This window comes from Varroa jacobsoni, unplaced genomic scaffold, assembly GCF_002532875.2.
Source record: "Varroa jacobsoni isolate VJ856 unplaced genomic scaffold, vjacob_1.0 scaffold_346, whole genome shotgun sequence".
Lineage (NCBI taxonomy): Eukaryota > Metazoa > Arthropoda > Arachnida > Mesostigmata > Varroidae > Varroa > Varroa jacobsoni.
The window spans coordinates 101,316-113,786 of NW_019213248.1; the positions used below are offsets into that span (position 1 = coordinate 101,316).

The 12,471-nt window shown below is 43.9% G+C and overlaps 1 protein-coding gene across 9 annotated transcripts in view; it reads left to right on the forward strand.

Moving 5' to 3' along the window:
* LOC147753613 (uncharacterized) overlaps positions 1 to 9,189 on the forward strand; it is a 43,430-nt gene extending 34,241 nt beyond the window's left edge. For 3 of the 9 annotated variants that reach the window (XR_015310649.1, XR_015310651.1, XR_015310650.1), the window contains 2 exons: positions 13 to 751; positions 8,808 to 9,189. Coding sequence is in view for 2 of the 9 variants with exons in the window: in XM_086967953.1 (XP_086824079.1) it covers positions 8,808 to 8,884 (77 nt within the window). In the remaining 7 variants the exon portion in view is untranslated. Of the gene's footprint in view, positions 1 to 12; positions 752 to 2,344; positions 2,941 to 8,807 lie in introns of those variants that run through there. The other 6 variants (XM_086967953.1, XM_086967954.1, XR_015310654.1 and 3 more) reach the window with 5 other exon arrangements.
* Positions 9,190 to 12,471: the final 3,282 nt, after the last annotated feature.

Below are 12,471 nucleotides of genomic sequence, written 5' to 3' on the forward strand. Positions count from 1 at the left end.
CTCTCTTTTCAGGTGTTACTTCGTATGTACAGATCTAACCCTATATGATATAAGGTCTGGTATTTCGTAGACACAAACGAATAATTATCATTGCCATAGCCGTCAACATCTACAAGGCTAGCAGTAATTGTTGAGAATAGTTGCGGTACTGTCACAAGTGCGGATAGCCACGTAGGTCGCAACTTAAACAGCAGGAAAGTCCCTTAAGAAAAAAACTTTGACAAAGTCTGAGACAAGGCTTAAAAGGAAAGTCGGGCGGTCTTCAAGGGACAGAACTGGTTTTCAAGGTACACCCAAACAAAATTTACCTCTATGCATCGAATCCAAAAAGCTACGTTTTGTGCTATTACAGCAAGTGTGAACGTTACTTCATGAACAGACCTATGGCGGCCTAGTTTTATCCGTATCTGCTCGAAACGTAGCCATATATAATTTCTTGTCCAGCGGAACCTTAGAGCTAATGAGTATGTACGCGTAAAGTCAACGCCAAAGTGGATTATGTTACGTTTCGTGAATAACGCTGTTGCCGTCTGTTGGGCCTGTTGTGACGAAATCAGAATTAATCTTACGTCTTCTGATTGCTGCCAACAGTCAAAATTGATTTTACTAGAAATTGAGATTCGAACCGAGGGAAGAGACTTCCACAATGTATTAGCTATAATACAAAAAAAGTGAAATTCCAGTATATCGTATGTTCCTAGGAGAGACGATTTACCGAACCTTCAAAAAGTGTGAGGATTCTGCGATAGCTGTAAGTATAAAATGTGACGGCGGTGAGGAATGACAACATGTTACGTATTCCAGTTTTCAATTTAAATCGAGTTGCGTCATGTGAGTACCCCATATCACGCTCAGCTCTTTGGACGTTTTCGTACGTCCTTCTGTATAGGGGACTGAAGACTCCCAGTCACTCAAATCTGTCTTTTTCCTCTTCTATGTTTCATAGACGTTAACGATTAGCGATAACAAACTAGTGGAATATGTGTTACCAATCAATAGCAACTAGCTATTGAAGAGAAACAAAGGTATGGATTACTATCGGCCAGTAAAAAGCTTGTCAGAAAATCAAAATTTTGACGGCACGTGGGCAAAGAGTAAAGCAAAAAAACCCTAAAAATTGGACGTCAGAGCATACGGTAAGTAAGACGCGAGCGAAAAGGGATAATATCTGCAAGCCCCCAGCCTTGCTTGGTGCCACTACCACATTCCCCTTTCCGGTCAAAAAAACACGTCCTAGTTAAGATGAGATGTCTCAAGCATACCTCGTCTTTGAAACCCAGCAAAACTTCCATGTTCAGTGAGAGCTCAGACTTAGCACACGTTTTCGCCTTTTTTTCTTTCTAACCCTTTCTCTGTGTTAAGAAGGGTAAACGTATTTTGCATATAATGATAAAAATTGGCGATTGTTATGATTGTCGCGTGGAGAATACATGCGTTACGTCAACATGGCGTGATGAACCATTTGAAAATTACACGATTTCGAGACACAGGCGAGAGGTGGTGCCGAGAAACAAAAAAAAATCTTATTTTCCTATGTCGCTGAGCGACATAGGACATAGGGGTCAAACCTAAAGACGAGATCAACATTATATCAGCTTGTATATGCCGACGTCACACGATTGAGATCTCCTTCTTGCGACTGCATCGCTAAGCCAAATCAAGCGGAACTAAAGTCACATTGTTGCTGACTGAATGGCAGATTATCGAGCTGATTAATAGCTGATTATCGAGGCCTTTTTTGATTTATCAAACTCACAAGGATATTGAAGAGCATCTGACCAGTCTGCTGGTACCTACTGTTTTCTCGTATCTTGAAAAACGTTTAATGACTTTCAAGTCCACTCTTAAGCCTTGCCTTGTTTCGTTATTGCTAGAGACAGTCTTGGATCGGTTTTTCAGCCACTTCAGGACGTCCCTTTAAAAATGCCTGCTGCTTTTCTGTCAAAAGAAAAACGGTCTAAAATGTTTTTTGACCCGAACAAACAAATCTCGCACGATGCCAGATAATTTGTAGATAACTTTATGCCAAAGTGCTTTGCCGCTAATTGCCTTTATGCCCCATTCGAATACCTGCGCATACTTGTGTGTTCACCTGATAGATAGCATACTGGGCAGAGATCTACAATGCAAAAAATGAAATGTTAATCCAACATAACACCTGACTCTGCCATTGCCGTTTTTACACGACTGAAGAAAATAAGCTTATATATATATATATATATATATATCAGTAATGGCGTTGTAGATGCTAAAAATAAATTTACCTCACTTCCTAGAGATCAGTTTGTTTACCAAGATTTTATGCTGACCCACGCATTTCTTCCGGATTTTCCACGTCTTTCAGGGGACGATAACACAGCTGTTAGCACAAGACTAGTTCGTGGTCAGCGTTTTTATCCTAGCCGGGCCCAATGAACCTTTGCCATACACAGGGAACTGCTTGCGTCACGGCAGTGCATTGGGGTTCAGCCCAAATGGGGTGGGGCGCAGAGCAAATGCGTATCCACACTGCTATGTAAAACGATAGCAAAATAGCTAATCAAAAAGCTAGAGCTAAGGTTAAATGCGTTGCGAGCCATGAAGCGCTATTGCCAGATAAATATCTAACAGGTGTCTTACATTTGGTATGCTTACATGTAAAATGCGAGTGAGCCATGTTCTAATCATTGTCAAAACAGGCCTACGGTGTACACAATGTCGGAGAAACACATTATTAATATGTTCAAGTACTGATAATAAATATAAAATCAAATATACTAACTATTCCACTCTCCTAGCGCGCTCATTTTACGTAATATTTCCTTCGTTGCAACATATTTCTATCAGGCACGTTAATCTTCCTTGGAATAATTTCGGCGTAATAAACCATTATTAGGTTATTTAGGTTTTGGAAAAAGAAAATATAATTAATATACTTTGTTCTGAATTATGTCTCATTGAATGTAGTCTAATTTGTTGCAACGTTCTGTCCAGCTAAATGATGCTTGTACTACATTTCGTAGTACGAAAAAGCCACTCTGATAGAAAATATCTCTGCGGTCTCTAATTCAATCGTCTCATTATTGCCACAAAGTAATAGGCCTGCCTAGGCTTGAGTTCGTTTATTATTATTATTATTAAACCTGTGATCAGCACAAGGCACAATGACAGTGAGTGTTTTCGCGCCTATTGTTGAGCCTCACGAATAAGTTCGAGCTCATGGCGAGCAAATTTCTCGCTGCACAAGTATCTCTAGGTTCTTACGAAAACTATAATCTTATACAAAGTTTTCGACGCTGTTAACGGATACAACAGTAAAGCAGTGAGGCTTAATGAAGCTGGATTACATTTTTTAGTATTTCCAGGAAGAGATTCACAGACCGTGTAGTATATGGGAAATCGTTTGATGGATTTACTAACAACGTATAGGTATACTTAAGTGTGTTGGAAGTTTTGAGCAAAACCCGTACTTCGCATGATTCTATTATACATTGCTACACAACTTAGACCAGGCTTGGTAAGGAACAAGTTATCGAATAAGGTGCTGGCGAGCAATGCGAATAAAGCCTTCCTACTTAGAATGTACTGCATTTGCTTGAACTCTCATTGCAATGATGAACCAAAGGTATTTATCTGAGTCAACAGGTGTTCGACACAAGCCGCAAAACAAGCCTGCCCAGGGTCGTCTGAATGGGTAACGTGCTATCGTACGAAGCGAACTACACGGTCCTGGTAGTGGCTTATCTTTTCCGATAATTTAGCAGGCGAGAAATGCATTTCTAAGCAAGCTACAATGTGCTTCTTATTAGTATACCTTCTATTGATGGTTCTGCTGATAAGCTTTTTGGCTTCCGGCTGAACAGACGACGACTCAAATACATTCTTGCAAAACATAGAACCCTTTTATTCCGCCTTTAATATTTATTGGTTGCACTTTGTCCGCCTATTAAAGTAGAAGGCACACCCAAAGATGTCCGTAGCAATATACAAAAAAAATTTATACTCGATCAATTTATACGTCGTTAACAAGATAATAATGGGCAGTTTGAGGTTTTCTGTACTTTTACTGCAAATAACGATGACTCGCTATCTCAGAGGCTACAGAATGAAGCCTATTCGTGTCTGCAAAACGTCGGCTAGAATCTGTGATGTCGAATTTGGACCAGCAAATAGTTGGGGGTGAGGATAGTGCGTGATAGAAAAAAACATGAAAAAAGTAAGAAATGCAGGCAAAAAGTACCCCTCATATAATGCATACCAACGTACATGTCGTCTGGCGGAGTTAACACTGAAGTACACGAGGCGCAAGCCTCGTGTGTGGGTAGGTGTCTTGTGTGTATTTATCTCTCTTTTATACATCTAGTATACCCTATTATTATGGTATGAAGATGAAGGTATCATGACTAGTCGTTCTCTAATTAGCCCAACTTCATTCGTAGCTGCATGAAGTTTACAGCTTCCCTCTTTTGCGTTGCCGCTTTTGTTTGCCCGCATGGCCAGGCAGCGTGCAGGCTATGGGAAACAGCCATGATTGCGTCAGGTCCGCGACTGCTGCAGCAGCCTGTAATATCGTTAATGAATCCTGAAAACCCGACTTCGTCAATTTTAGATGACGCACAGCCCTATTAGGTCAATCGCCAAGGTGGCTGAGAAGGCTGCCTCAGAGCTCATAGTAGCGGTCAGCAGATTTCTATGACGAGACAAAAGGCTCCTGCTGGCGACAAGCACAGGTCCATGGTCGACCAGTGGAGAGGCACCGCGAACGAGTGGCAACACATCACCAAGGTAGCGATTTGGCAGTTGTTGTCGTCGTCGTCGTCGCTGCTGTTGCCAAGACGATTGTGGTCTAGGTTAGGGCTAGCAAGGCAGGCAGTAAGCTATTTCAACACAGGCCGCAAAGTAGATTTTGCTGCTATAGTTTATTAGCTGAGAAGGAAGATATTTTCTTCTTTTCTCTCCTTACCTTGTATCTTTCCCCATGTCTTTGTCACTACCAGTTCTACCGCGAACCACGGCAGAGCAGATCCGGAGAGGTCAGGTTTAGGCACACGGGCCTCAGTACCACTACAATGCGTACTATAATTTAGCGCTTGGCCGTTATGCCAGCAGCAAGCCAACGAACGGCGAGTGTTAGGCAGAGAACGCTGTTTGTTGGAGTCGCAGTAGTGACAGCTGTGTATCTCGACTAAGGAGTCGGTTGTTTCTCCCAGCGCGGTGGCTCCAGATTAAGAAGTTTATGACCTAGTAAAATCGCTTCATCGTCGTCGTCGTCAAACCTTTCGTCGACTGCTGTCTATTTCCCGGACCGTGACGAAAATGACAACCAAGACAACAACAGCTGTAGCAAAGGCGCGCCGGGGGAGCACCACGATGTGCTCCGTTGCTGCTGCTGGACCTCCTTGGTCGCTGCGTATTGGTGCCGCTTGCTAACTTGCCTTGGAGGAGACCCGCGCCTCATGAAGCTTTCCACACACGTGACCGCTACGAAGGGTCCAAAACTTGTACCCCCGTACTAGCTAATCTACTACGGCCGCACAATTTTCGCCCGCTGTATACCTATCCCCCTACACCATAGCATCATCCAATTTAAATATAGAGCAGCCCTTTCATCGCCACAGCAGTAGCTGGGTTAACCGGACGACACCGAGAGTTCATACTGTTTTCGTAATGACGCTAGGGCAACCGGGACTGGCTGGACTAGCTGGCAGGCTCATATTAGTAGTCGCGGTAGTAACGTCTACCTGATTGCTATGTCGGTCTCGTCTAGCAGGTAATAGGTGTGCAAATCGCGATACTACCCGAAAAGGCAGAAAAGACAGGAGCGAGATAGCGGACAATGCGACCAGTGAGTTAATAGAACGTCAGCATGAGACCGTAATAAGTTACAGCAATCTTTCAGTAACGGCTTGTTTTCCTTTCCCTGGATCTGACTATACTGTTACGCTACGACCTGTAGTAAAGCCAATGTAGGCGTAATGGCGCTTGCTGACGATTCTCTAGAATTAATTTACAAAGTAAAACAGCGACAACGTATTATCGCAGTTGCGATACGCGGCCGCCCTCGATAGGCTAGCAGATGCCGTGAAATACAACAAAAGCAATGGCTGATAATTATTAGCCAGTCATCCACGTGGTTGTTACAGATTTTGTATTCTTATTTACAAGTGAGCCTATTGACCTTAGCTAGCCTGTTCGATATATATATATATATATATATATATATACACAAGGAAGTAGACGTGACATTTCGTCACGTAGATGCAATAGTCCTATATGTACTTAGTGATCAAATTGTATCTCTTAGCATTCATAATTTGCGAAGTCAGAAGTGGTATTGCGAGATGCGTACACCATATATCGACATCCTCCTGCGATCGGCAAAAATTGAAAAATTCTCAGCTGATCAGTAACTTAATAATTAATAGAAGCACATACTTTCTACTATTGTTGGCGCTGGTTTGCCTGTTCTTCCGAAAATTTCGCCGTTACAATGCGTGCTTTTTCCACTCTTCCTTTAGCGCTTCACAGTTCTATGGATCCGTATGTTCTTCGTTTATACGGTGTAGCACAGCGCCATACTCCTTCAGAAATAGCAACTTTTGTAGAAGTAGTAATTAAAATCGCCACTGCCGCTGCTGCTACTGCGGTGGGCGTCAGCATCATCATCGCGCCCGCTGCTACCGCTATGCTTGGCGCCATCCTCTGCACCCACTGTGCTTCGTAACCATGCGAACTGCCAATTTTTCTAGTATGTATAAGTCTGTCCGCTTGAATGTGTTTGGGCATATACGCTTTCCTGGCTGTCTGCAAGCGCAACGTCTGTTATTATCGTTGTTGTTGTTGTTGTTGTTGTTGAACGTACGCATTTTCGTTATACTTCAGTACTGCGACACGACGCAGGATGATTTTAAAAACTTCGTGGGGTATGCAGATTCCTCGCATTCAACGGTGGTCTCTGCTGCGACAGCATTGCAGCAGCATGCCTCAGGGGTATATATAGCAATGGCAAATGTGGTAGCCTTAACTCTTACTACGTTGTGATGTATTCTGATGATAACCCTGGATGGCAACCCTCAAACCTCAACGGAACGAACCAACGAAATGCCAGCGTTTCATAGTTCGGCTGGATGCGGGATTCGGTAATAAGACCTGCACGGATACCGCATGCTTAGTGATAGAAATTAAAGCAGGAGCCCGCCCATGAAACGCACTCACTGTCTTCGAAGCGCGTTACTTGCTCGGTCAGCAGTGGCTCTGAGAGAGCGAAAAAGGAGAGTTTGAAGACTTTCTGTCTTCAGAGGGACCGTAGGGGGTGAACGGGAACGGGGACTGGCGGCGTCAGCAGCGTAGTAGGGTATCCAAGGGAGGAACAGGTGGCAAATGGGGAAAGATTCACACAAATTTTTTCCAAAAAACGCACACGGTTTTTATCACCACCGCTATTGCTGCCATTACCGGCACTGCCACCACAATCATTACTATCATCACAGCGGCTAGAAAAGACCAAAGAAGAGGCCACGAGGAGGTTAAAGCCCCCGGTAGGGTTACTACGAAGATGTGGTGCTTGGTAAGTTGCTTGCTTGAGCGATTTGCGTGGCTACGGGATACGAGCTAAACGGAATGACGACACCAACCGCGATATGTACCCTCTAGCGACCTCAATTCGCTCTTTCCACAACTAAGTAAAGGGAAGCATCGTGCTGAAATCGGTGATGGCGATGGCTCACGCGGTGGAACCGAGATCACCGAACGCATAACGACGTAACGCCAAACCGTTAAAGAGGGGACGGCATATGAAGGACTTTGACGTGATTTGAGGCTTTAGGGGTCCTATAGCTAATTAGAAGCCTTCTAGATGAACGCAGTTGGCCTCACCCACAATACTCGTTTGTTGTCGAGCTTTTTTGCGAAACGTGCTTCTGCTATTGCTCGAGAAGAGAAAACGCAAAAATCTCTCACGTGCCAGATCGCCTAGACAGCTGCTGCCTTGGTTGCGTTATTATGGTCGCAGCAGAAGTGCTGGTGGTAGGGAAGTCCTATGCGAATGACAATAGTTGCCTTAGACCGGGCCAGGCCATAGAGGACAAAAAAAGTGATGTACACAGCTCTGTAAGGACATTGTGCTGGTTACATGGGAAATGCAGCGAAAATGTAACAACAGCCAAAAGGGAAGATACAGTACGAAAAGCTAGAAGAAGTCTAAATGTTGCCATTGAAACACAATATTAGGTCAACTATCATGCAATAATCTACACCATGAAAATGGAACATCGTTTTTCTATTCTTATAGAGTACACAATGTAAACATCTCGTGGTTATAAAATTAGCCAGAAGCTACGAACGTGTTAGGCAAACGACGACAACGGTGACAACGACAACTACTACTACTACTACTATAGTATTAAAAATAACAATATTTAAACCTACACATATACGTAATATGTATCGTACTAAGAAAAACTGGCCTTTGTCTAGTTGCTCGAACTTCTTTGATTTTGCTCACATCTTAAAACTCTGCCACTCTATACTGTCGTACATACTGCCAGATACACCTCTGAATCTTCCACAACCTGAGCTATGTTATTATGTCTATTGTTCATATCGCTGTTCGTTATGGAAATATCGTTCAATCAACGGGCTCGCATTAACTCGCCTCTTTCTAAAGTCCAGCCTGCTTATAAAAACATAATACTTCCCCAAGAGAAAGTGACAATTTGCTGATTTCTGACGTTAGATTACGTTAGGATAGTCTAGTGTACCTATTTAACTGGATCATAATGCCATCAACATAGCACACATCATTCTATGTCGTTGATCTGCTATTACAGGTTTGGCGTCCTTTCTCTACTCCATCAGTGTATACCGTGGTAAACGTGGGTTGCAGAAGGTGCGCTTGAACCTGTGAGTGTGATGGGTCCCTTATGGCAGTCTGGCGGCTGTGACAGGGCACGATGGAAGGCCTAACAACGATTCGTTCTGGACTCTAGCTACAGCCTACCTTTCCCCGTGGTGGCGGAACTGATTACCGCAGTCAATTTAGCCAACTGCTCGAAGAAACGCGTATTGTCGGACGCTTGAATTTATTGTTATATGGCACGTAGCAACGCTGCACGATCAGACACAAGTAGGATGTCTATGTAGTCTTGCTGAACTGTACTCAAGCATGTTCGATTGTCGTATGCCTAAATATATGTAGACGATCTGTTCTGATTTAGTATTTATTTTGTAGTAATCTTCAACCGATCGATTGGTACGTCAATAACTTACTAAGATTTTCATTAAATTACGATGTATTCTTGCAATATATGCTGCAGACTTCGGACATACGTGGTTTTATCACTTTACCACAGAAAGTACATACCTGTAAAAAGAGAAGAATGATTAAATTTAACATAAAATATGATCATCTTCTCAGCCGCTATCGCAATATCATGCTCCCTATTACCGGAAGGCTGAACCAAGCTGATCCAAGCCGGATTATCTGACCAGCCGCACTATCGAATCATTTATTATCTCTCCGAGAAAATTGACGCAACGATGAACTATATATTCGTATGAATACATCAGCACCGCCCGCAGATTTTTGTGTTGCGGTGGTTCAGCAATTGGCTTTTGCATTAACAAAACCGGGCAGGAGGTTGTCGATGAAACTGTCGCAGATGACCGCGCGTTACCAACCTTATGAGTGAACACAAGCACAATCGCGGTTTCCCTTCTCGTCCGCCGGCACATTGCCCGTTCCGACACCGCTAATTTCGCGTTTTCTTCATTACTTCATAGACGCCCACTCACGCAACCAAAACTTTCTCTCTTTTGCCTTCTGTCGCGTGCTATGAGTGACTCTCGCCAATTGGTTAGGTGTATTTGGCCGTGTCGCTTGCATTATCGGATCCCGAAAGATGGGTGTCTCGAACACCGGAGTATGCTTTACATCGAACAAATCAGCACGCGAAGTAACAGGGAAAAGTCGCACATAAGGGAAACTGGGCCACGAGGAATATTCTGGCGGCCACTTACTATCTTATAATACAAATGTCGGCCGAACCCAGCGGTACAACTGGCAAAATTTTATCTCAGGACTGCAGGTGGCTTCATTATCGCAATTCCGCCATCGAAAGCAGTGCAGCCGTCCGTGCGATTAAACCTGCTCCTCATCTCCTGGAAGCTCCGCCTACTGGGACCGTTCACTCAGTTAAGTATAAAGCGTTTGATCATGTTGAACCGACACAACTGTTAATTCGCGTTCCACTTTGTCCACCAAAATCACCAGCTCGGCCCAAGACCATTTAGCTGTTCGCAGACGCTTATCATACCCAGCGTAAACTTGAATACCGCTTGGTTGGCTGCATGCTGCTTTATCTTTTGGCTTTTCTCGCACGAAAGAAAAAAAATAGTCATGTTGTATTCAAAAGACTGCTTCTGGAGACTGTGGCAGACACTGATCCAGTGTGTGCAGACTACAGTCCCTTCATAAAGCTAAATATCCTCCCTGTTTCCTTAGCTTTTTTCCCATATTCTCTCAACTAGCAGCGCTGCTTCTAGCCGTCGGGTTGCATACGTAGACCTCTAATCGACGAATGTACACTTCCAAGCGTACGTACTTATATCTAACGGTTATGTGGTGCGCGAGTAGTTTACTGGAGCTAGCTTCCGTGCTCGAAGTCAGATATTGTATATGCAGTGATAAGATAACAAGGCAGAGATCCGATCCGCCAAGCAGCAGCTGGCCGTCGAGATCATAAAATTAAAAGTAAAATTAAACCGAGCAGTAAGAGTTATGGGAGCCATCAAAGCAGCCGTATCCGTACTTCTGGTGGCCGCTGTTCATGAAGTGGTAAACAAAGAGTGTAGACGAGGGGGAAACGAAGGAACTACTGAAAACGACAAAGGCCACGCAAACCAGATCAAAACACATGCGAATTAATCTAGTATTTAGGCTGTCTTAGCACGTGGTGTCCACTGCACGTATCTTGGACCGTCAATGTTACTCGTGCTGCTAGTTCAGTTACCACGTTCTAGAAGAGACTCAACATTTTGAGGCGATAAAAAAGTGCAGTCCGGAGCGGGCAAACAATAAAAAAAAACAATCGACATCAAAACGATTATCGAGGACGAGAGCTGGCTGAACCCTCCACGATGGGAAATGTCAGAATTATTTCTAACGGGTGGTCATCAATGCCATAATCTCGCTGGACTCGAGCTTATATAGGTATCTGAGGGCACGGTAAAAAGCGTTACGAGGAAATACTACACGCCTATTACGGGAAATCAAATTTAGATCTCTAACTCTAGATACACGAAGAAGTCGAGTGAGGCTCAAGCTCACCGTGTTGCTCGAGGTACATAAGGCATAGAAAAGATCGAACGAACGTTGATCATCGGCGTGTCTTGCAATAGAATTGGACACTCTTAGTAAGTATGCTGGCGTGTAACCCGACGAATTGACAGAAGTCACCGGACTGAATTGCTTATACAAAAGAGACATGCTATAACAGCGTGAAGCCTTTACGGCACGTTCGCTTTGTACGACCACGATTGATACTCGAGTAAAGAACAAATCTTAAAGGCTATTAGAAAAACAATATTAGTCACGGTAGAACTTATACGCAGTAAGGTCTAGGACCTACACGATATAACTGTGATCTTGCCTACGTCCAAAGAAGTGTCTTATTTCTTTTCGTAGTGTTAAGTTTGTGGCAGGGTACGTTAGTACCCATATGCTTGGATAGCGTTGGCTAGCGTTACGTCGTTACCGTCATGAAGCGCCATACACTCTCCATGCTGTCCTTGAAGGTGTGGCTTGCGAGGGTTATCATATCGGGTCTCGTTCGTTCGCACGTCACATTAAGGCTTTCGCGCCTGCTATGTGGAGCACAGCTGCGCTCATTATATGATCATCATACCACCACCATTATCACCATCACCACCATCATCATCATCAACAACAGAACCAGGAGTAGCGGCTTCGTTTCTGCGACTACAGCGACATATTCTGATCTGTACCAGTTGTCGGTCATCCAGCAGCTAAGGTCTCGCAGAAATTTTCCTTCCAATTAGCCTGGCCAAGGTTCCTTTAACGAAACCGTTAAATTTGACCCTAGCAGGGTTCCTCTACTATGCATACTATTGTTTGCCCGTCGGTGCATGGATACTTTTCTAAACGCGCCAGGGTCTTCCCCCTTCTATCGTTTTTCTATGATTATTTCTCAGCACTTGACTCTAACGCGGCAAGCAGAATTTTTGCCAAAACGACCTGTTAGCTGTTGCGCAGATTGGCGTTGTTGTCAGACTCGCTTCTGTTTGAATAGTCTCCTGGCCACAGAGCAGTGCGATACTGTTGCCCGCAATAGTTGTTCCAAGATATCGACATTCGGTTGTTCATTGCAGCTGTTGAATTGAATAAAGTCGCCAGACGTTGCCTCCGCCCCTAGCATCTTCGTAATGTTTCGCTGACACAATCGTTGTCTGTTCAACCCAGCCAACTACGCTACC